This window comes from Armigeres subalbatus, chromosome 2, assembly GCF_024139115.2.
Source record: "Armigeres subalbatus isolate Guangzhou_Male chromosome 2, GZ_Asu_2, whole genome shotgun sequence".
Lineage (NCBI taxonomy): Eukaryota > Metazoa > Arthropoda > Insecta > Diptera > Culicidae > Armigeres > Armigeres subalbatus.
The window spans coordinates 99424170-99449658 of NC_085140.1; the positions used below are offsets into that span (position 1 = coordinate 99424170).

Sequence of the window (25489 nt, forward strand, 5' to 3'; positions counted from 1 at the left end):
AGATCGACTCGAGAAAAAAAAAAAATCATAAACCAGATCACTGGACCGGATTGTCCCATTCGAGATCGACCAACGACCAATAACCATATTTACGTTCCACGCTAGAAAATTCCTGTTATGCGTTGCAAAAATGTCCGGAGACAGTGGAAAAGTGCAGTTCCCTGGTGATTGCATTAGCATCCCGGCACTCGACACAGCCCGAGAATGCGGTTGGATTGATGTTCTTTGCGTTGCATAAGATTGCGATAGCACGATAAATGGTTCTGTTGAAAAATGGTTAACACAGTTATCTAACGAAAGAAATCTCCGTACCGCCACATGGGGTGTTGTTCTAACATAATATGAGCAAATAATTGGCATCCCATGTGATCAGTGTTTCACGTTGTAATCACTACTGGGAGCGAGACCGGTTGGTGCTGGCTGGGATTGGACTTGACCATGAAATGGGCTTATAGAGTACTGACTTGGGTCCACCTCCTGCACTGCTGTCCGAATGGATGCGAATGGATGCGATGGAAAGAAAGTGAACCACGATGCTGATGCACCGCAAATGCGATTAATATATCAATTATTATGGTAGTGTTCTTTTGATGTATGTGCATAATTATCAGAATGGTGGAACATCTTTCTGCAATCGTTCTAAACTTTCTTCTCACGGTACAAACATTCTGGTTTTTCTTGATTGAAGATTGCACATTTTTCAAGAATGTTTTAATAGGTTAAATGTGGCGATTTTGCGCATCATCATACGAGAAGCGACTTCAGGTAAAGGTTGATACATTTTGATTAGTGCAACATCGCAGCACATTCCATCATTCATCGCTACTTGTTGTCTACCTATCAGGTGAACACTCAATGGCAAAGATTTCCGCCGAATGCATCGATGCTATCACAGGCATTGATTTTGTTGTTGGTTTTATTTTTAAAATCTCAAATGAATTCCACGAGCCTTATACTGCTCATTGGTACGCTCTCAACTCGAATTTGCTTCTGCTGTCTGGAATCCATATCAAGCTGTTTGGACTGCTCGGTCTGAAGCTGTACAACGCAAGCTCGTACGATATGCCCTGCGCCATCTCCCATGGACGGACCCGCTGAATTTACCACCGTATGCTGATCGCTGTAATCTGCTGGGGCTAGATACTCTTGATAAGCGGAGAAACGTGGCGCAAGCCGTTTCCATCGCCTAACTTCTGTTATCAGAGTACGACGTGCCAGATTTGTTGGCAAAAATCCATTGTATGCACCTTCACGATCCCTTCGACCTCGAGATTTGCTTTCCGAAGAAAGGATTATTAACTAAATCGAGCGTATGATCTTTAGCTTTCTTAATAAACTTACTTGATATTTGATGAGCTACAGCTCTTCGATGAACCTACGCCAAAAAGAATATCCTTCTCCACTAGACTCGATCCTGGGCCAATCGCTTCCAGTCGCCATGAACGTTGAGCGCCTCAGGTCCTCTTCAACTGCAAAAAGCCATCGTGTACGCGGCCTTCCACGAAGCCCACCGTAGTCTACCCTGTTGTAAAAGCTTTGCAATATCCATCCCGTAATGTATTGGCCCTCCTTAGCCGTGCGGTAAGATGCGCGGCTACAAAGCAAGACCATGCTGAGGGTGGCTGGGTTCGATTCCCGGTGCCGGTCTAGGCAATTTTCGGATTGGAAATTGTCTCGACTTCCCTGGGCATAAAAAGTATCATCGTGTTAGCCTCATGATATACGAATGCAAAAATGGTAACTTGGCTTAGAAACCTCGCAGTTAATAACTGTGGAAGTGTTTAATGAACACTAAGCTGTGAGGCGGCTCTGTCCCAGTGTGGGGATGTAATGCCAAAAAGAATAAGAAGAAGAAGAATGTATTGAAGGTAACCACTTCCCCTTCGATAGGACTCGAACCCACGACCCTCAGTACGCTAGACTGTTGCTTTAACCAACTAAACTACGAAGGACCTCCGTCGGCCTTCGCAACCTAGAGGTCCTTAGTAGCTTAGTTGGCTAAAGCACCAGTCTAGCGTACTGAGGGTCGTGGGTTCGAGTCCCATCGAAGGGTTACCTCCAATACATTTATCAAATCAGTATCTTCCACATAAATGTACATATTCACATACATATGAGTTTTCAGAACATTGTAAATCAAGATAAAGTGTTAAATATATTTATTTAATTTATTTTAGTTAGGGGAACTGTCCCGATCTCCATCTCACTGAACATATATTCATCTCATCGCAAAACAAACAAATACAGCACCAATTGTGGTGCTTCTTTTTGTCAGTAGTGAGCACACTGAAAAAAAACACAAAAATAAGAAACAAATTAAATTGCTTTCCATTGCATTGCTTTGTTTTTTGTGGGATGAATATTGGAGCCATGGGATGAATTCCAGGAGCAGTTCCCCTACATAATCTTTAAGATATTCTGGTTGCCGCTGCTTTCTTGTAATACGGTTACGTATCGGGCCATTTCTCGTGGAGTTCTTTGACTCGGTAGGGGTTTCAGTTTTGTGCGTATCTTGATTAGAAGCAGAAGGTTCCGGTTTTGCATCTACTAAATGGTCTCGTTGAATGGACTGCTGGAAATAAAGATCTTTACATGGTTAACGTGTCTGTCAAATTCCACCCCAGTGGAGATATTTTTCAATGTTAAGCGAGTTACACTTTTCTTCGGTACAACATGAGGTTGTGAGCCAAAGGTGGGAGTAAGCCTTCTTCTTCTTCTTCTTATTGGCATTACATCCCCACACTGGGACAGAGCCGCCTCGCAGCTTAGTGTTCATTAAGCACTTCCACAGTTATTAACTGCGAGGTTTCTAAGCCAAGTTTACCATTTTTGCATTCGTATATCATGAGGCTAACACGATGATACTTTTATGCCCAGGGAAGTCGAGACAATTTCCAATCCGAAAATTGCCTAGACCGGCACCGGGAATCGAACCCAGCCACCCTCAGCATGGTCTTGCTTTGTAGCCACGCGTCTTACCGCACGGCTAAGGAGTAAGCCTATTTCGTTTGATTACATTCTCGACTATCACATGGTCAACGACATCGGCGGTAGAACTTTTTGTTTTCCTCTTATGATCTCTATAAATCCTCCCATTCTCCTTTTCTTTTCTATCTGCATCTGCAACTTCTTTCCTGATTTCGTGCCTTCCGTTGCAACACATTTGAAACAATACCGGAGCTGCCGATAGACCAAAAACAAGGATTTCATTTTCATTTATTTAGTCTACATCTAAACAGCTAACACTGAATCAACAATTTGACGCCACAATACACGGCTCGAGGCCGCATCTCTCCATCCTCGAATACGCCCCACGCTCGCCAAGTCGTTTTGCACATGTTCTGCCCATCTCGCTCGCTGGTCTCGTACCTGCCGGATCGGAAGCGAACACCATCTTTGCAGGGTTGCTGTCCGGCATTCTTGCAACATGTCCTGCCCATCGTACCTTTCCGGCTTTAGCTACCTTCTGGATACTGGGTTCGCCGTAGACTTGGGCGAGCTCATGGTTCATTCTTCGCCGCCACACACCGTCTTCCTACACACCGCCAAAGATGGTCCTAAGCATCCGTCTCTCGAATACTCCGAGTGCTTGCAAGTCCTCCTCGAGCATTGTCCATGTTTTATGTCCGTAGAGGACAACCGGTCTTATTAGCGTCTTGTACATGACACATGTCATCCGGATATGATTCTAGTGATATTGGCTAACACTAAGGCAGTTCTGTGGCCCTTCAGGGAGATTTCGGAGGCATTAAAATTGAACATTTTCAAAATACTACAAACTATAGCAGTATGAGTATCAACGTTTTGCAAGACAAGTGGGATTGTGACATCCAAATATATATCTGGGGATATTGGCCACAATCTGTTCACAGTGTGATATTTTGAAAATAATCTATTCTGATCAGGGGGATAAGGCGGAGCACTGAATCCCTACCCCAACATGTGCGACATCTGGATTTGGTTCTAAACTGTAAACAACAGTGTTAATTCTCTACCATATTTTTGTTATGGCGAGGCAATTTTTATGCACACTTTTGTTTTCGATATTTTAACAAAATTAAACACTCAATCATGCAGCATTATAACGATGTGGTATGCTTGAGATACCTGCTTGATTATAGGGACTCGAAAAAGAATTTATTTGCAGTAAATAACCGAATATAAAAATGTTCGCATTAACGATTGCGCCCTAACACCGGTTCTAAGCTTCGATGCAGAGTACACGAGCTTTGTTCGCCAGTGACAGGCGTATGAGGCCCTTGATTCTGATGCTTTCTTCATAGCACTTCTGCACTTCACAGAACCTCAGAACTGACCTCAGGATGACCAGTATCCGCAGAATCATATCTGGATGGCCTGACTCCACTTGCCTTGCAAAATACTGAAGTTTGAAACCCATACCCGATCAATAATGCATAACAAAATTATAACACGGGGAGTTATTTATTTCAGAAAAATATTGTATCGAAATGAGTTATAAATTTGACTGGTTAGGTGTTAAAATAACAAAAAATATATCAAAAATCCCTCTAGCCGCAATTAAAACAATTGAAACAGATGCTGATGTCATATTAGAAATAAGGAGACAGTACTCGTCGATAGAAAATCCTTCCGCACGCGATGGCATATGAGCAAGTCAAACCACCTTCCTTTTGCCAGTGGAGATATATCAGCTTCCACACTGATATTCTTCCCTCCCCCTTCATACGGGAGTTTGGCAGAAGGAAGGTCGTGGGATATGTGCCATCACAAATATTGCCCTCCGCTCGCTTTCAAATCAACTTCTATAAAAAACATTCTTCATGCCTGCCGTATCCTAACGGAACTATCAATTCTACACTTTCGCCTCTAATTCTATCATGAACATGTACGTCCAAGTTTGGAAGATGATATTAGCATTTCCATATCATTATAACTAAAACAGAGATTAATATCTTCATATCAACATTATAACAAACGTTGATATAATTATTTGGTATAAAAATCTACTTTCAAGGTAATTGCCTACATTATGGATGCAAATCTGGTACACTACAACGATGGATTTCATCCATAATGTAGGCAATCAACTTTGTTTCAGCTATTAATATCGAACATGGGTTCAAGTGGTGATTCAAGGTGGTGATTACCTCCAATTTTGTTTCCAATATCTACGAAAAATTTAGGCACTTATTTTCGGTACATAATGTTTATTAAAAAAAATGTAGCGGCTTTATTGAAGATCTTAAATTAAATTTTCAAATTTATGCTAAATAAAAACAATCGAATGTGCCAAAAAAAACTAAAATGCACACAATTATGGGTTATTTTTCTTTACTAGCGATACTTTCACCAAAAAATTGATTTCTCTGGTACATATAGCGGAAATTATTAGTTGACGGACATAAACCCGTTTTCTGGTGAAATGGAGATCTTGACTTGGAGCTGGAGAGTGAGAACATAAACTTGCACTATGATTGAAAGATTTAGCTAACTGTAGTTAGGTTTGACAGCTTTAGCAGTAAAAAAAATATCAATACAACAGCGTAGTCCATCAGGCGATTTAATTTTTTCGGCACGATGCTAATTTATTTTAAGCTGTAGGTTGGCGACAATACAGTGAGGAAAATTCGTTTAAACGCAGCGCCATATTTGATTGTTTAACGGAAAGTAAACACAAAAAATGATTAAATGTGATTACATGTGGTCGGAGAATATTACATTAACTCATTCCTTCGTCCACAACCAGTACTTTCTGGCAAAACTCAATCTTGCTTGGATATGAGCTGGGGTGAGATTTGCCTTTTTCGCCTTTTTGGTGTATTTCAAGTGACCACTTCCACGCAATATTTGTGCAACACGTTTGTTTGTGATTGGTAGAAGATCGCAGCAAGCCATGCTCGCGGATGGTTGGTTTTGAATTTGCTGTCACGTTTTCGTTCGTTCGCGCAAGAAACAGATTCGGCTGATGTTTATATTTTGCATATACCAGAAAAGTGTTTTGAAGTTTGGAATTTACCTTTAATAAAGTGTATTTCTTAATTGAGTGCGCGAAGTCGTTTGTGTATATGGGGATGTTTTGGTGAAATAAGTGTGGCTGTGTGGTAATACCAGTGATATATGGTTATTTATCCATTATTTATCGAATTACTCCGTATAGCTTTGAAAGAGTGAAGTAAATTGTTCGTGGAAGTGATTGGATCAATTCAATATGTTTTTATATGATTCCAAAATTAAATGCGTGCTGGATTAAAAAAAATCCGGAAGTTTGTTTATGGATCCATTATCCAGTTGATAATGGTAGCATAAACAGGCGGGGCTTATTGCTAGTGAAAGTGACCTCGGACTGGACGTGAGTTACCAGGCAGTCTGAAATGGGTCTCTGGAGCTGCAGTAGAGCTAGCACCTTCTAACTCCCGGGCTAAAGCTGACTTTATTAAAGACGGCTTTCTTCCATAATACCACTGCCGGACAGTGGGGGTTAGATTGAAGATACACATACACACATACACAACACGTTTGTTTGTGATTGGTAGATCCAGTTCTTGTTTGATTAATGCTGCAGAATATTGGCCAGTCTCTCCCAGCTGCACGATTCGATTCCTGTAACGATTGGTTATCTTAGAACAGCGGTTCTCAACCTTTTTCTTGAGAGGTACCCCTTCGAACTTTTGCATTAATTGAGGTACCCCCTATGTTTTTTGCTGTAAATGAAAATAAGCGTAACTCATAACATAAGATGTACGAAAAATGGACCTGATCAATTGCTTTCCATAAAGTTAGCTGAATCCGTAAAACTTCCCAAGTCAAATTAGGTTTATACATCGAGCTCCCAACAGGACTTTTTGACTATTTAAAGCTTCTGAGCCTCTTCAAAGGCGGTTTTCGAGCTTTTTAAAAGGAGACTTCAGAGCATCTTAAAAGGTCGTCTTGAGCCTCTTGAGAGTAGGCTTCCAAGCCTCTTGAAAAAATAATTCCGAGCCCCTTGAAGAGAGGCTTCCTAGCCTCTTAAAGAGAGGCTTCCTAGCCTCTTGAAAGGAGGCTTTCGAGCTTCTTGAAAGAAGTTTTCAGAGCATATTGAATGAAGGTTTCCGAGTCCCTTGAAGAGAGGCTTTAGAGCCTCTTGAAAGGAGACATCCGAGCATCTTGAAAAGGGGCTACCGAGCTTTTTGAAGGAAGGCTTCTGAGTATCTCGAAAGGACGTTTCTGATCCTCTTGAAGGTGCGCTTCCAAGCCTCTTGAAAAAAGAGTTCGAAGCTCCCAAGCCTTTTGAAAGGAGGCTCCCAAGCCTCTTGAAGGAGGCTTCCAAGCTTCTCGAAAGAAGGCTTCAAAGCCTCTTGAAAGGCAGTTTACGAACCTCTTGGATGGCGGCTTTTGAGCCACTTAAAAGGGGGCTTCCGAGTATCTTGAAATGAGGCTCCCCAGCCTCTTGAAAGTACGCTTCCAAGCCTCTTGAAAGAAGAATTCCTATCCTTTTAAAGGGAAGCTTACAAGCTTTTTGAAAGGAGGCTTCCGTGCCACTCGAAAGAGACATCCGAGCCTCTTGAAAGGAGACTTTCGAGCTTCTTGAAAGTAGTTTTCTTAGCCTCTTGAAAGAAGGCTTCCGAGCACCTTAAAAGAGGCTTTGGAACCTCTTGAAAGAAGGCTCCAGTGCCATTTGAAAGAGTTTTTGCGTGACTTATGTAAGAAAGGCTTCCGAGCTACTTAAAAGGAGGCTTCTGAGTATATTCAAAGGACGCTTCTGATCCTTTTGAAAGCACGCTTCCAAGCCTCTTGAAAGAAAAGTTCCGAGCCTCTTGAAGAAGGTTTCCGAGTCTCTTGAAAGGAGGCTCCCAAGCCTCTTGAAAGAAGGCTTCCAGGGCTCTAGGAAGGAGGCGTACGAGCCTCTTGGTTGGCGGCTTTTCAGCCACCTAAAAAGGCTTCAGAGTCTCTTGAAAGTACGCTTCCAAGCCTCTTAAAAGAAGAATTCCGAGCATTTTAGAGGGAGGCTTTCGAGCCTCTTGAAATGAGGCCTCCGAGCCTCTTCATAGTAGCCTTCCAAGCCTTTTGAAATTTGCCTTCCCAGCTTTTCAAGAGAAGAAGAAAAAAAAGGAAAAAAAATTAAAAAAAAAAACTTAAAAAAAGGTTTGTTGCCCTCTGGAAAGAAGACATCCGGTCCTCTTGAAAGAAGGCTTGCGAGCCTATTGAAAGTAGGCTTCCATGTGTTACACAGCTGTGCGATACCCAACTTCGCACTTGTATACCAGTTTGATAAACTTGTTTTCATGGCTTGTAATAATTCGAAACAGTTTTAGCCTCTCTTTTATTGTTGTTCGTTATCTAATGAGAACAAACTCTGCCATGCATATTAAGTACAAAACAAAGTTTTGAAATGAAAAAATTACACAATTATCAAAACTCTATCAATAAGTTTTGATTAAAATTGTAATTCATCCGCCATTGACCATTTTTGTACGAGGTACCCCCTGAGCCCGGCGAAGGTACCCCCAGGGGTACATGTACCCCAGGTTGAGAACCGCTGTCTTAGAATTTCCTTTGGTTTTCTTTTTAATTCCGTACATCTTGCCTTTCTTCAACATATTGTACTTCCAGTTGAAAACCGAAGTGAGCTCTCGCGACAATCGAGTTTTCTCCCGTTTCCTTTTGTCGCAATTACGTCGCGACTAGTGCGCATCATGGCGCACGGCGGTGGCATAGATGCGCACTAGTCGCGATACAGTTGCGACATCAAGAAATAAGGGAAAACTCAATCGTCGCGAGAGCTCACTTCGGTTTACCACTGGAAGCACAATATTCCTGATCACTGCTTCCGATCTGTGAATTCTCCTTGCAATTTCACGGTTACTGTGACCGAGACTGTTAAGTTCGCAAATCAATGCTTGCTCGGTCTTGCTCAGGTAGGGGCAGTAGGGGCAATATGAACATACGGGGCAATATGAGCCACCCTCATTTTGAGCTTATTGACAAGTTTTATCAAGTAAAAGTTATATGATCTTCAAGAGGATGCTCCACATATGCATCAACGTGAAAACCGCATTAAAATTCAATTCAAACATGAAAATATACTTGAAAATGTAAATTTTCACTGCATAGGCAAAATTATTATAAGATTTCAAGTTTATAAATAAGGTTTTGACACAAAACTGATTAAAATACAGGTCAAAAATACACCACAATCAAAAGATATATTATAATTGAATATTGTGCACACATGTTTATATTGATACAAATCTGAATTGATCATAAAACTTTTTTTTTCCTAAAACCAGTCTCTATGGGGCAATATGGGCATACCTGCATAGAACAAGATATCTGGCCTTAAAATGCGAACAAGTTCAAATTTCAGTATTCAAATACAAGAATATTATCATATATGTAAGATTCATTACAGAAAAATTACAACAGCGCATTACTGCGATAGAAACAGAAAAAATGACCATTGACCAATTGAAATGTAGCTGTTCAAACGATGAAGAGTGGCAAATCAGATCAGATCGCTGTTGTGCAGTTTTTTCATTTTATTTGGTATGGAATACTCACAACTGTTGTAGGAATATCATGTTCTTCCATATTACGATACTTCTTTCGCCTAAATAAAGGTATTGGAAGGATGGCCCGTACTGCCCCAAATGGTGGCTCATATTGCCCCGTATGGTCGGGAACACACATTGAAATCAATACATTTTCAAAAGTGCATTCCAACAATTTCCAAACGCATTTTTCGTCATTCATCGACGTAATATGAAAGGTAACATTCTCTAGTATAAGTCAACTACATTTGAACGATGCTTTTTTGAGCTTTTCAGCGCTTTTCGGAACGATTTCCTTAGGTGGCCCATATTGCCTCGATCACCCCTACTTTCCTTTCGCCATTTTCTCAAACCACTGTTTTAATCCGCGCACACCGCTTTGTTTTTGCTTACAAAATCATCGGCTTCAACAAAATGACAGGTGCCGCAGATAACACCAATACATGGACGCTTTACGTAAAAAAAAAATAGAATCTACAGTTGAATTGCTGTTTCATTGTGGTTTTTTGAATGTCCTGAAAAACATGTGTCATTAAGGCCGTTACAAATATTTAATTTACTTTTTGTCCTACTGGTCTTCGAAAGATCAAGGGGGGGATAATAAAAAATAAATATTAAAATGAACAAATTCAAAAACCTCCCCGGATTTGTGAAAAAATGTTTTGAATCCTCGAAATTATCTGAATTTGATTTTGTTGCCCCCTCAAAATATTATTTTTTTGCCAAAAAAATCCTAGGGGGGGGGGGAGACAAAATAGATTTAAAATATTTGTATCGGCCTAATTTCAAGATATTTAATAATCTTTTTTGGCGTGGTATTGTCGAGTTGGTTGACAGAGAAAGCTTATTTCAATCGTATTTGGAAATGAAGATTTCTGTAAGTTTTCTCCCTTATCGGTTGGCGAATATTTTTGTTTTGACGCCATTTTTTCAATAAACTAGAAGTCAAGTCACGTTGGACATATATAGAACATCTTAACTTGGCCTTCAGAATTAGAGCTGCATTAAATCAGATGAATGTCAGAATTATAACTTATTTTTCGAATTATTTGGCGACTTGAGTGTGTGACTTACGAAACATTTACGCATCATGCTTATGATTTTGAGTTTCAGAAGAACCTACTTATAATTGATATACAACAAGTTTATTAATTTTTTATGTTGATGGATGTTGGACGTTCTGATAGGCGTTCACACCGCGAAAATCGCACGACTGCGGTGGGCCGGGCACGTAGCTAGAATGTCGGACAGTAACCTGGTGAGGATGGTTCTCGACAACGATCCGACGGGTACAAGAAGGCGAGGTGTGCAGTGGGAAAAGTGGATCGATCAGGTGAAAGATGTCTTGCGGACCCTCCGTAGACTGCGTAGTTGGCGACGTGTAGCCATGGATGGAGCCGAATGGAGAAGACTCTTATATACTGCACAGGCCACTTCGGCCTTGGTCTGAATTAAACAAAATAATGTCATAATCTTACTTGTCTTGTAAAATGCTGAAGTTTGACACCCATATTGCCATAGATTATGACATTTCGAAAATATCCGATTTTGTTGCTTTCGGAAACTTTCTCAAGGACCTCCGAACTGACTACAGGGTAGCCAATGTCTCCAGCAAGGATGTTAACGATCATTCAGTAATTTTCGTTCGATCATTTAGTAGTTTGTCAATAACACATTCCAGACGCTGAATTTCAAAATGTGTTGTACGGTGGACTTGTAGTGCGAAGATTTTTCTACAACTCTGCCTAATGGTTCGTTGTTTGAATTCCACTAGTAACGGAGTTATAGCTATAGTTTCAGCAACTTAGACTAAATGATAACAAAATTCCAATCATTTAGTTTGAGTTACTGCAACTAACGCTCTAACCCCGTTATTAGTTGAATTCTAATAACGAACCATTAGGCAAAGTTGTAGAAAAACCTTCGCACTAGAAGTCCACCATACAACATATTTTGAAATTCAGCTTCTGGAATGAGTTATTGACAAACTACTAAATGATCGAACGCAAATTTCTGAATGATCGTTTACATCCTTGGTCTCCAGAATCATATCCGGATGTCATGTTTCTTCTTGTCTTGCAAAATGCTGAAGTTTGATACCCATATTGCCGATATGGAGCGAAAATGTTGAACTGGCCATTTTGGGGCAGGTTCCCAAAGGGTCACTCCGAAGAAACCTGTTGTCCGCCCTTTCTGGAACAGCTGTCACCATGATTTTTGTTTCAGATATAATCCCTTTATACAAATCTACCGAAATGGTATAAATAGGGACGAAATAAACTTTATTTTCTTGGACTTATATCCGGATAGGAGCACCACATTACAAGTCCCAACATGTAACATGAATTCTGGGACCCGTACGAGCAGAACAGTAATAAAAACAGGCCAATACGACATAAAATGACGAAATGGCAGCAATTTGAATCTTTTTCCTTCACTCAGGCCGATACAGGCTAATATCTTGGTATTCGTATTTTACATGATTTTCCAACTTAAAAATAATATCTGATTTTTGTTGTGGCATCTATAGGTACCGATTGATAGACGCCACATCACAATAATTTAAACTCAAAACGTAGACTGCTGACAAACATAACCTACAAGCTTTTTAGAGGATTTACATAATGAAATACACATGTGAATCGTAATAATTTTCTCAAAAGCGTACGAAAAATCTTTATTAAATAAAGCGTTACAAATTTTACGCCTCCGCGGTATAAATAAAAGTGTATAACCATCATATTACTTTTTTGACTGATAAGAATGAGCAGTTACCGACTACTTAAGTTATTGTTTGCGCTATAAAAGACACACTCTCGCGTAAATTTGTGCCAATAAATCAAGTCCGTTCTACCAGATCTCTGAAGTGCGGCATTTATACCGACGCGGCGTCTCACCCGGATTAACTCTATGCCTGAAGCGAAGTTACTGCCTGATTAAACTTAGGAAATCAAATCGCGTGTATCGGAATATTGCATATTGAACATCATAACGGAAACAATGTTGAAACTTTAACTCAATAGTAATATTGAATTAAAACTTCAGCGCTAGGTGACAGAGTAGTAAATGCGGACGAATGCAAATGTAAAATAATTGACAGTTTTCTTTTCAATCAAGCACAACCTGATGATATATCTATGATCGCTAAAGATTTGAAACAAGCATGCGTTTTTTTTAATTCCTGGCTAAAAGACGAATCCACTAAATTTTCCATCTAATTCCCCTACTTGAAACCTACACCTACATATTTTGTCCTCAACTCTTTGGCGTTGTATTTATCATCCTAGACGAAAGCATCTATTTCCAAAATTTCAATTTATACATTCCTTACTTATAATACTTACAATAATGGTCAATGTGATTATAATGAACTAGTGAATCACATTTCAACCTCCGTAGTCGTATTCGTTCAATATTCATTCGTCGTTTCCAAAACAAATCTTCCCCTCCGTTGAAAATGCGAGCGTACTGCTGCGTATTAGCTCACAGCATCCTTTTCTCAAGTGAGAAGCATTCTCAATCTCTCGCACAAGGATGCTGTATCCCATCCAGCATTCGTAAAACATTCATCTCGAGCATGGTTCGTGACATGGCAATGCGTGGAGGATGGCTATAAAAGCAACAGGGATGCTACGATTCTGCTCATTTCCTATCGAATACTTATTGAGACCAAATTCAGTCTAACGGAAACAGTCGAACTTTTCCTAAAGGATAAATTGTTTATAGTGTTAATGAAAACCAATTAAAGTTAAAATGCTGACCTGTGAAAAAATGGATAACAACAACCTTTCCCCGAATACTGGAATTACAACCGGGGCAGGCATCAACAACAACAACAGCAGCGAGAATATCTACATCGATATTCCAACGCCGTCGACCAGAAGTGTTTCGCCACTGTCGTCCTCCTCACCGGGCAAGGATAAATCGTTCGGTTTCTTTCACAACATCTATCGGAAAATAAGCTTAAAATCGAGTGAAGAAATCACAAGTGCTCGTGAAATAGACTCCCGTAGTTCCTCGGTAGACTCGTGTTCCTCACTCAGTGACCGTCTGCAAGAACCACCTAAGCAGCGAAGATCCAGTCCTTGCGTTAAACTCTCCGAACAGATAACCACACTGGACACATCGGGTACGTCCTCCGATTCAGTAAATAATTCTGATAAACCGCGACGTACGACCCGGCGGTCCTCTGTTCGCAAACTGTTGGAATCCCTCTCGATTGGCACCCCGACGAGGGTCCGGTCGCTGTCCTGTAGCAGCACTTCGGTGAACCTTCACAGCAGTCAAAAATGCCTTAAGCAAAAAGCTGAATCGAAAGCATCGCTGTTCAGCTCGAACAGTACCTCGGTCAGCACAACGACCAACAGCAAGCCACCGCCGAAGAAAATCCTCCGCAGGCCTGTTTCCTACACATACATCCGGGGTATCTCCGGACTGCCTACTCAACGTGTTCCCAGGTCTTCCATCTGCTGTAACTACTACTCACGTTAGTGGGGACCACATTGGCCCTCCAAAGCGTCTCAAATGTCGCCATATCACAGCTTAACGGAACTACGGATAGTTATGTTACCCTTCGGAAGCGAAGGGATTACGGAACAGCTGAACGAACTCAACTGACTGATTTGTGTACATGCATGGGACTAGATGTGTTAAGTGATTTTAGAAGATTTTGTGACGAACACAACTCGATTGGCATTCGGTACCTTGGAAATTTGATAGTTTTTATGCCGCCACAACTGATTGGATAACTGTGTTGAGTAGTTTGTAGAAGAGAAATTACGAAAGCAAAGCAAAGTTTAATAACTATGGTCGCTCGGACATTTAAAGTGCAATTAAAATACTCTTTATTATTAGAGGGCTTCGCAGCACTCGAAGTTTAAGGAACAGACATAAAATTGACCAATATTAATTATTATGAATCGACGGAAGCAAACGAATCTTTGTTTGATAAATTAGTGATAAAACTAGCTAAGCACACTACTAGTGTAAAAAAGTAAAGATTAATGATCGATGATGTGCATGAAGTCAAGATGAAATGAATATTTGAGCTAATTTTCAATGCTATGTAGGACAAGTGTGTGGTCGACAAGGAGCTGATAAAACACCAAACAATCTTGCGTTCCATGATGTTACGGTAAATACTATTTCTAGAAAATGTACTCCATAATTGTGTTATATCGTTTTGTCTATTTATATTGGAGTTGTCACACTTGTAAAAATAGTAAAATAGGTGCAAAATATCATAAAAAGAAAATATGACAAATGTAAAATAATTCAAGTTCTCCTTATTTATTGTAGATAATTTTAAACTTCCAATAAAATTTCGAATCGAATTGTTACTTATCACAGTAATTGCCATCTTAATCCCAATAATATCTATCCGAAAGTCCAAACTACTAACTCATTTCATTTATGTAGCTTACATATAAACAGATAACACTGAATCAACAATTTGACGCCAGAATATGAAGGGGAAGGGAGGTATCTTGGACCACCAGTTCGATGGCTCATATTTAGAACCACTGAGTGTAAATTCCTCTTGGTGGTCCAAAATAAGAGCCCCGTAAGGGTGGTCCAAAATACATCCTTTACCCTACACGGTTCGAGGCCATTGCTCGTCAAGTTGTTCTGGTCAGCCCACCTTCTTGTATCTGTCGGGTCGGAAACAAACATCATCAGGGTTGCTGTCCGGCATTCTTGTAACATTCCCTGCCCATCGTATCTTCCCGGCTTCAGCTACCTTCTGGATGCTGGGTTCGCCATAGATCTGGGAAAGCTTGTGGTTCATCCTTCGCCGCCACACATCGTATTCTTGCACACCGCCAAAGAAAAGCCCTAATCACGCATCCCTCGAATACTCCAAGTGCTTGCAAGTCCTCCTCGAGCATGGTCCAAGTCTCATGTCTCCAGTCTTATGAGCGTTTTGTAGATGACACATTTGGTGCAGGTGTGAATATTTTTGACCGCAGTTTCTTCTGGAGCCGGTAGTAGCACGCCCAAGTAACATTTTAAGTTTTATAACACCCTTGAAGACCATAATTTACTCTACAAGAGTGTTATAAACCAGTACAAAACTGATGCTTTAATACATGCCAAGTAATGAACCATTAATTCGGTCTTATAATTGGCCTTTTCCACTTTAAGTCAACTTTTAGGGCTGTGTTTTTTACAAGCATATATAGCTTCATGGTTACTTGGGTAGGTCGTACGACGGCGGCCGTCGGTACCGAACATTATTGATGATGGATAGTTTTGGACGCAATTTAACCAATTTGTTAGCGCCATGTTCTGACGTCGATAATGTCGGAGAAGTGCCGTCCATCAATCAGAGAGAGGAGTGATGATCTTCAGGTGTACCGATACGGAAAGCTGTGGAATTTGCAGTAGCCATCAAGCAAGTACAGTGCGTGTGTTATTCGTCGCGAGCAGAAGAAAGAATATCTGTTTGATATTTGGTGGATCATGCGCTTGTATTGCGCTTTGCTCCGGTCGAGACAAGTGCAATCTTCCATAGTTTGTAGTAGCTATCGGGCAAGTAAATACAGAGTGCTGCGCGTCCGTTCGGTCGTCCATTTTCATATGCCACCGGGCGTGCATGGATTAACTTTTTTTCTCGTCGCGATGCAGCATCCAATAGATTTCATCGCTCACCGAAGTGAATCCAGATTAAAATTATTCTTTGTTACTAAAAGGACATCCTGTCCCACGACAATCGTGGAGATGCAGAGGTATACTCGGTCTTTAGTAGCAACGAGAGTCGAAATAACAATCTTTCTCTTCCCTTATGACTTATGACCATAAGGACGTGGCCGGCGCCGTTATTGACTTTCAATATTTGAGCTCCCAAAACGTGTACATTGAGAATGGGTAGCTTATTTTATTGTGCTCTCTGTACAGTTTCGCAAGTTCTAGTCAATCACGGAGTAGCAACAACGAATTGTGAGGTCATAATCCTCATGCTCATGTACCGATACGGAAGGCTGTGTTGAAAGTAGGTGCTGCAAATGGCCATATTTTTGGAGGCGGCGAAATTAATTAGTCGTAGGCCGTTTTTGTTCGTCAGTCGGTGAGCGTTGAACTTTCCAATAGTCGGCAGTTTTGTCACATTTAAATCTGTATTTCGGAAGTAAAAAATCTGTATTATGATTAAGAAATCTGTATGTGAAATCTGTATGATAGAATGTGACGGACAAATATTCCAGTATTTAAATGTGCTTTTCATTATTTATAAAATTAAAATTATTCTTCTTCTTATTGGCATTACATCCCCACACTGGAACAGAGCCGCCTCGCAGCTTAGTGTTCATTAAGCACTTCCACAGTTATTAACTGCGAGGTTTCTAAGCCAAGTTACCATTTTTGCATCCGTATATCATGAGGCTAACACGTTGATACTTTTATGCCCAGGGAAGTCGAGACAATTTCCAATCCGAAAATTTCCTAGAGCGACACCGGGAATCGAACCCAGTCACCCTCAGCATGGTTTTGTTTTGTAGCCGTAGTAATTAAAATTATCTTTCTACCAATTTCACCAATCGCACCAATCTCTTCTTCGATTATGTTATGGTGGTTGAATAACTTCCAGATTCAGTTGTATTTGGTTTTCAAAATAATTTAAAAAAAATTCAAGTGGCTCGATTCTTGGGTTTAAAATTGTTCCGCCTTGGGTTTAAAAATGTTGTGCTGTTGCTGATAATTGAGATATAAATGAACAATTGGAGTATGAATGCTATGCTCCAAAGGCATAGGCTTGCTAATCCGGAGATGACGAGTTTGATTCTCGGTCCGGCCTTGTATATTTTTAGGCGAGTAACATGCTCGGCTCTCTGGGTACAGGGTTTTGATTATATGTACATATCACACAAGATACATATTCATGCACTTGTCGGCAGGGATGTCAGATTTGAAGACATGTCTTCAATTTGAAGACATTTGAATCTCTGTGAAGACATTTATTTCATGAAGACATTTTGAAGACTTTTTAAAATATTTTCTTCTTATTTAAAGATACTTGAAGACAATCAATAAGCCAGCGAATGGAAAATATAATTTGATGACTAACTTATAAATTTTGTGACTTCTATATGCAGATCATATAAATATTTCAAAAGTTTTACATAATAGACTAATGTTTCTTAAAATTTCAAACGTAAAAACACCAGCCGGTTGATAAGGTTGACAATTGCAACACATTTTAGTTATGTGCTGGTTAAAAAAATCCCGATGGCAGCATTCGTTTAAATTTTCCTTGGTAGCGGTGGCGTTTTCGACGTGTCTGCTAAAAAGGTATTTCGATCATTGTATCAGAACGCAATGACCAATCTAATTTATTTCAAACGGCTAAAAAAGACAGAATTTTACTATGAGTTGTTGGGCTAGAACCATTTTTTCTTTAATTTATTTATAATTCATCTGATCTTTTCGGTATTCCCAGAATACCCGACGAGAAAAAAATTTTTTTTTGAAGAACTCGATGATTTTTTCCGTGGATTTAACAAGAAAAAAATAATGAAAATTCCTTTTAGAAAATTAATTCGTATAAAATAAGGAGAATTGGGTCCCAAAGCCCTACCTTGTTTATGATTGCAAACGATAGTCAGGAATACTTGAACCGAAGTTATAAAAATTCTGGTGAAAGTCTAAATCAGTAAAAATAATATTTTTATTTAAGACATATTAAGGCAAATTTTGGGCTGTGCAACATTTCAGCCCAAAACGTCAGGGCCATATTTCAACTGTCAAAGGTTGAGTCAAGTGCCCTGCGGTGTTTTGATAGTGCGTTTGAATCATATTATTCCGTACGTCAAACAAGACCGAAAATGTCGTGGAAGCATTTTTCATCTATTTTTAAATTTCAAATTAAACAATGTTCCTTTCGATTTTTGAGTCAAATGGAAAACTGTTCATCATCCTGAACTTCATCGTTCTCTGAAAAAAAATTGAATATCGATTCTTCATTTTAGGGCCCAAAAAATCGTGTAAAATAAACAGAATTTCCCATTAATAGTCCGAGGAATTTATCATAAAATTTCAAGAGAATTGAAATTGGAAATTCTTTTCAAATTATCTTGGAAATTTATAATAATTTCAGCATGGGCAGTAAAGAAATTCCCCCAAAATTTAAACGAGAAATTTATATTTATTTCCACAAAATTATTTCTAAGTTCTTGCAGGAAAATCATCTGAACTCCTACAAAGAATTCATGTTTATTTCCACAAGGAATCTGTCTAAATTTGTCTGCCTTTCTGTCTTTCAAATACAAATCCGGAGTATCATTTGTATTTGGAAGTTGAGGGATGTGTCTTTTGATTTTCCATGTACAACATTTTTACGAAAATTTTCACAGGAAATTAGTTTCATTTTCTCAGAAAATTTCTTTTAGTTTCCATAGAAAATTCTTACGAATGTCGACAAGAAATTGAAATTGTTTTGGAGTTAAATGGATATTTCTCAGAATAGCCACCGCAAATTATTTTTATTTGTTCAGGAGAATATTCTGAAAAAAAAATCAGAGGAATTTCCTAAAAAAAACCGCCAGAGTTTTTATTAAAGACTCAGTAAAAAGTTCAGGGTAAACTTGTTACAGTTCCGTGTTGAATTCTTCCTTGAATTCCTTTGATATTTTTTCAAGAAATATTTTTGGGCACTTTTTCAGTATTTTAACTGGGAATCCCTCTAAGAATTTCTCCAGTAAATATATCTCTGGAATTCTTTCTGAAATTTCCCATGAAGTTCCTCCAGGAATTCGTCCAGCAATTTCTTAAGAGATTTTTCAGAAAATTTCTCCAGAGTTTCCTTTGGAAGTACCTCTGGCAGCTCCTCCATAAGTTCGTCCAGAAATTTCTCCGTTAGATCCTCCAAGAATTCAAGAATTCTGTCGGAAATTCCTTTAGTCGCTCCTTCAGAAATTCCTCAGTTTGTTTCTTTCACGACTTTCTCCAGCAGATCTTTCAGGAATTGCTCTCGAAGCTCCTGCAGGCATTCGTTCGGAAATTCCTCTAAAAATCCTTTCGGAAGTTTCTCCAGGAATTCCTCTTGATGATGCTCCGAGAATGTTGCCGAAAGATTCTCCAATAATACCTCTTGAACTATACTCTGGAATTTCTCTGATATTTCCTCCAGTAATTATTTCGGAAATTCATGCGCAATATTCCTGAGCAATACATCAGGAAGTTCCTCCAAAAAGTTATCCAGAAGTTCTTCCGGAAGATTCTTCAGACCCTTCAGAAACCCTTTCAGTAATTCCCAGTAAAATCCTTCAGGAAGTCCTCAGGAAAATCCTCCAGGAATTCTTCAGAAAAATCCTTAAGTAATTCTTCCAGAAAATCCCTCCGGAATTTCTCCTGTAATACCTCCGGAAGTTCCATTAGCATTTCATCCGGAAGTTCTTTCAGAAATTTTTCTGAAAGTTCCTTCAGAAAATCCTTTGGATGTTCCAACAGCAATTCCTCCGGAAATTCCTTCAGGGATTCCTTTAGAAAGTCTCCGAAAAATCCATCAGGAATTTATCCTGAAGTTTCTCCAGAAATTCTTCCGGAAATTTCATCATAAAATCTTATGCAAGTTTCTTCAGGTATTTTACGGTGAATTGTTTCGAATCGCTACAGCCAATTCTTCAAAAATAAATTCAGAAGAATTCCACAAGGAAATTCAGTTAGAAAAATCCGTTGGAATTATATTTAAAGACTCATTAGAAAATCCAAGGGAAAGTCATTTCCCTTACTCATGAAGATTTAAAAGAATATTCTCTTGAATTCTAACAATTTATAATTGTGTAAAAATAAACGATACATAAAACAAGGAGATGATTGAAATAACAAATCTATTGGATTTTAAAATTTTTTCACTGATAATCATAATTTTGATATTGAAGACATTTGAAGACATTTTTACTCAACTGTGAAGACATTTGAAAATATCCCCTGGCATCCCTGCTTGGCGGGCATAGATACGCCTTCAGCTGTGGAAATGCCAATAGAATACTGTGTTGAAAAGCAAGTCAAATTCCAATTTGAATTAAGAGAGAAGAAATTTTTGTGAGAAATAACCTTTTGTCCCTCCGACCTTGTGTCTTTCGACCTTTTCTCATAGATTCGTTGTGAGCCGCTCCTAACATGGAGAACAGACGCTCAGAAAGATTTGCAACTCCGGAGAGTTGCCAAACGTGGAGTTTCTGCCGCCATTTTGTTTTCGAGTAGACCATAATTGCACCAAAAGCAACTGTGTTTTAATTGCTAATTGCGAATCATTACATAAGATAAGCGGAATACAAATCGGAGAGATCGCTTCTCAAGGTGCGTATTGAACTATTTACAGTGGTAGTTGTTAGAGATACTTTTTTGCTGGGGACTATCGTCTACCCTTGTCGTGACCTCAGGGTCGTTTTTCTGAATGCTCTTGGGAGAAATTGGAGGGCGGAAATACTTCCCTTAAATTTAACCGACAAGGTGAACCAAACGATATGGAAATAGATTTGATATAAAAACAGGTGCAATCAATGAAGATAAGCGATAGAACATTTGATTAAAAAACAGGACATAACTTCTAAATGGACAAGACTAAAGCAATTTAAAATATAGTTCAATGATTCATTTTAATTTTCAAATATACATTGTGCACGCACAAAGGAGAGGTATAGGATACATGAGTACACACCTTTAAACATTTCCATCGCCGTGCGAGGCACCCTTGGCCGAATAACGGACACCCTGACAGCCGGGACTAGCGTCGGCTGGAGTCGGTTTCTGACGTTTCATTCTGCAACTTTCTTCAGGCTTGGGTCGAGTAGCGTTCGTCCGGACTTCGTGGGCCGTATGTCTGTCAGCCTCGCCGTCGATCAGTCGATCTGTAAACCGAAACCCTTCCGGTATTGAACAGGTCTTGCGAGCGTCACAGGGAAGTCACGAAATTGCACAGCAGCGTCGACGCGTCTCGTGCAAACGGGAATCCGGTAGACCACGGTACTGGAAATATCCGGCGTCTTCACCAACCCGAAATCACTGTTAGCGTTCGCCTTTGAAGGATCTGGCTGAGTTGCAAGCCAACAGGAGGGGAGCGGAACCGAGGGCTCTTATTGTCACCACACTTGACTCACGGAACCGCACAAAAATGCTGAGATTCCTTTCGTCGGATCGTCTTCGAGGCCGGGACACACTTCCACTTCTTCGATCGGCCGGTGTAATTTGGCGCTCCGAAGCCACGCGTTCACACTTCCGAAACAAAATGGATACTTTAACTGGTCCCTCCAAGAGAGCTCGTCGACTCGTTGTCCGGTAGTTTTTACCGGTCGTCCGTGATGGTGGTGGTGGTCGACGATCAGTGATGCAGTGGTAGTGAACTGTCGCATTGACAGTCGATGTCAACGGTGCGTTACGGGTGTGTTTCAGGATGGGTGTAGGGATGTGCAGGATGATTTCCGTATTTCAATATTCGATGTTTTAGTGTTCAGTTTTATTTTGATTCAATTCCGTTACTTTTAAGTTCATTCCTAGTAATATAATTTTAGAGCAATAATAACTAGTAGTTTATGTAAAAAGTAAGTAAAATTTTTTGAATAATTAATTATGTATAGTAAATTTAGGTAAATTTCTAATGTAAGCAATTTGGCAGGTTACATTCATCCCCCACCTCGAGTAAAAAAAATTAATATTTTTTTTTTTAGCATAGCATACCACATGTGATTGTACAAATCGTGGGTGGCTATCTTCTTCTTCTTCTTCTTCTTCTTATTGGCATTACATCCCCACACTGGGACAGAGCCGCCTCGCAGCTTAGTGTTCATTAAGCACTTCCACAGTTATTAACTGCGAGGTTTCTAAGCCAAGTTACCATTTTTGCATTCGTATATCATGAGGCTAACACGATGATACTTTTATGCCCAGGGAAGTCGAGACAATTTCCAAGCCGAAAATTGCCTAGACCGGCACCGGGAATCGAACCCAGCCACCCTCAGCATGGTCTTGCTTTGTAGCCGCGCGTCTTACCGCACGGCTAAGGAGGGCCCCTGGTGGGGTGGCTATACAATGCTCAATTGAGCAATCTACTGTATATTGTCGCAAATTGGTACTTGGTCTCATCGCTAAACAAAGGAATACAGCACCAAATTCGTCGCTTCTTTTTGTCAACATGCGTACTCACAGCTGAAAAAAAATCACAAAAATAATAAACAAACCAAATTCCTTTCCATTGCTTTGTTTTTGATGGGATGGAAATAGGAGCTATGAGATGAAGTGGCGAACCGTTCTCCTATATGACTGGGAAAAATAAAACAGGTGTATGTACTCCTAGCTACTAGCTCATCTATTTTCAAGCACACACATTTTTCGAAGGTCGATGAAGGCACCTTCACCGCTAGGTGGATTAATCTGGGGTTTTCATAATAAATTTTTTCCAACGGAGAAATTCTTTGGAATTTCCACAGAAAAGTCTTCTGAGCTAACTCAAAAATTCTCCAAAATTTACACGGAAAATTTAAGGAATATCAATAGGAAAATTCTGATGCCATGAAACTAAACTAAACTCGTACAATTCCATTTAATTCCACCACGTTGTTATCTTTTCAGATACGTATTTCTACTTCAACTGCCTGTACCTAACCTAATCCTATACTCCATCTATACTTAGGCCCAGGATAGATGTCGTCTGTTGGAGAATGCATTGCTTCCTTCTAAGAGGGTGTGATGAGTTCCAAATCATTATCTTTGGAAACGGATGGAAGTGATTCTACTGTCATGTAATGGTCTAAGGCTGGTACCACTTAAAATTTTTTGCGAGTAACGTTAATGATAAAGCAACATGCATAAACTAACTAACGTGAAACTCAAACCAGCTTCCTTATACAATTCGATGATTGAATGAGCATATTTTTTTGCCATGATACCATCGGTACTCGATTGATATTGAACGAATGTTTTTCAAAGCAAGTAAGGCCTATTGGTTTGACACGCGGTTCTAGTGAGGCTTCTTCGAATGATGGCGGAGCTAGTCAAAATTGCGTTTCATGTTTGCCCCAATACAATACCCAACCGGCAATCGTCCACGTGCCACTGGCGGAACGTGCCGATACTTAAGTTGAAGCTTTAGCATTGCGGTGCAGTAAAAATTCCTTTCGTCCGATAAGTTTCGGGAAATTGACTTTGAATGATATTGTGCACTGCGCGTTTGTGGAAAACCAAATAAACAATTATTTAAGATCACATTGCTCTGGAAAAATATTATTTTTTAGAGTCGTAAATTCAGTGGAATGTAAGTTGATCCACTGACTATCGACTGCCTACTCAAAGCAATCTACATTATGACAAACTACGAACCATTTTGAATGCGAATTTTTGCTCTAGATCTTCATTCAAACTATGTGTAGACTAACTAGTTTTTAATCGACAACTTTTGGCCACATCATCGATAGTTGGGTTTCAAGGATTTCTATATACTTCTTCATTGATTAGACTCTAATACTAATCGCCATATTAAAAAAACTGTTCGCCATTTTCACAATGTTTGCTTAAATACGGAAGTTCAACTTGAGCAATCATAGCTATTCGATGTGTTTCTGAGTAGTAATTACTATTAATAGGTATTTGTATCCATGTTGAATCAACGTAAACTTATTTCGAATGTTAATTATTCAGTTTCAAACAGTACCCACAATTTTCTGCGCAATATTTTATCACTAGCATCAAAAACCCACGATGAAAGAAACCCACCCATTCTGCGAGTTCCACCTCCCGGATTGACCTACTTCAGCCCACTCGTACCTGTGATCGTTGTTTTTTTTTTTTGTCAAGACGACGTATGCGGTACAACGTGGTCTCTGATTTTCCCAGCCGCCCGCGCCTTGGCAACCCATCACCATTCAAAGCAAAGCATAGAAAACGCGCCACAATACAATCGGCCTGAACGACGTGAAAAAAAAAACCGTGAAAGACGACGGAAATAGGAATTTCCAACGGATTGTCCCGCGTGTGCTGGCTGGCCGTCTTGGCGGAAGAAACTCTGCCAGCACGTGGCAATGCGCGCGCGTTGTCATCCCGTGTGCAGCAGCGTTCTTCAGCGCCGGGGTCATTCTCTTTCAGAAGGCAACTGTCGAGTGGCATGGGCAAGCTTCATATTTTGCCATGTCCTGCTGATGTTGCTCTTGTTGATTATGGTGTGACTACTTTCTTGCTGGATGTGTAGGATGAGCACTTGTTTTGTTTTGATTTCTGCTGCTGGTTCCTCGAGGCTACAGATGATAGCCGCACCCCCACCATCGACCTCAGCTAAGCAGCATATCCTGCAGACGTGTCCCTTCTGTACGCGAGCCACACGGCGTGGCATCATGCCTCGCAATTCAAACAAATGACGACTCATAAACCGAAAGCAAGGAGCACAAACCATCCGGCAACCGAGAAGAGTGATGAAGATTTTTTCTGATATGATGTGTTCTATAAATAGTCTCACTTTCGGAATGCATAATTGCCCATCAGGGTGGAGGCGGAGGTCGCCAAACGGAGTCTCACAAGTAAAGTCTTGTATTTTGTAAGCAGGAAACCGCCATTCGAAGGCAGAAGGGATGGTAAATTGTTTTTCTAGTCATTGCTTATGCATATCGTGGTCGTTTGTTTCAATTTTGCCATCAGTTTGTTTTGCTCGTCATGGAAGCAAAACATTTTTCACAATGTAATACCCAGTACTAAATAATTTCGCTGCGTATATTTGTTTTGACATTGAGGAGATCATTTGCTTGTCGGTTTGGGAAATGTTTGGTTTGCAAATGGCTGCCAATTATTTTCGAGAAACCTCAATCCTTCATAGACCAGACAAGTCGACGGTTAACATAACTTTTGATGCATTGTAAATTTCGACATGGGTCTTTGTCAGTTGAAACATTATACCATTTTCGGCTATTAACATGTCAAAAACAAAAAAATTAGTTGTGCCAGTATTGCACGAAACCGTTGATGTGTTGAATCATATGTTGTGGTTGCAGTCTCCCAACCCG

General features: G+C 39.9%; 1 protein-coding gene across 1 annotated transcript; it reads left to right on the plus strand.

Annotated features, from left to right (window-relative positions):
* Positions 1 to 13141: 13141 nt before the first annotated feature.
* Positions 13142 to 14849, plus strand: LOC134214768 (uncharacterized). Its single transcript, XM_062694087.1, has one exon. The coding sequence runs from the start codon at positions 13263 to 13265 to the stop codon at positions 13998 to 14000; it is 738 nt and encodes a 245-aa protein (XP_062550071.1). The 5' UTR covers positions 13142 to 13262; the 3' UTR covers positions 14001 to 14849.
* The last annotated feature ends 10640 nt before the right edge of the window (positions 14850 to 25489 follow it).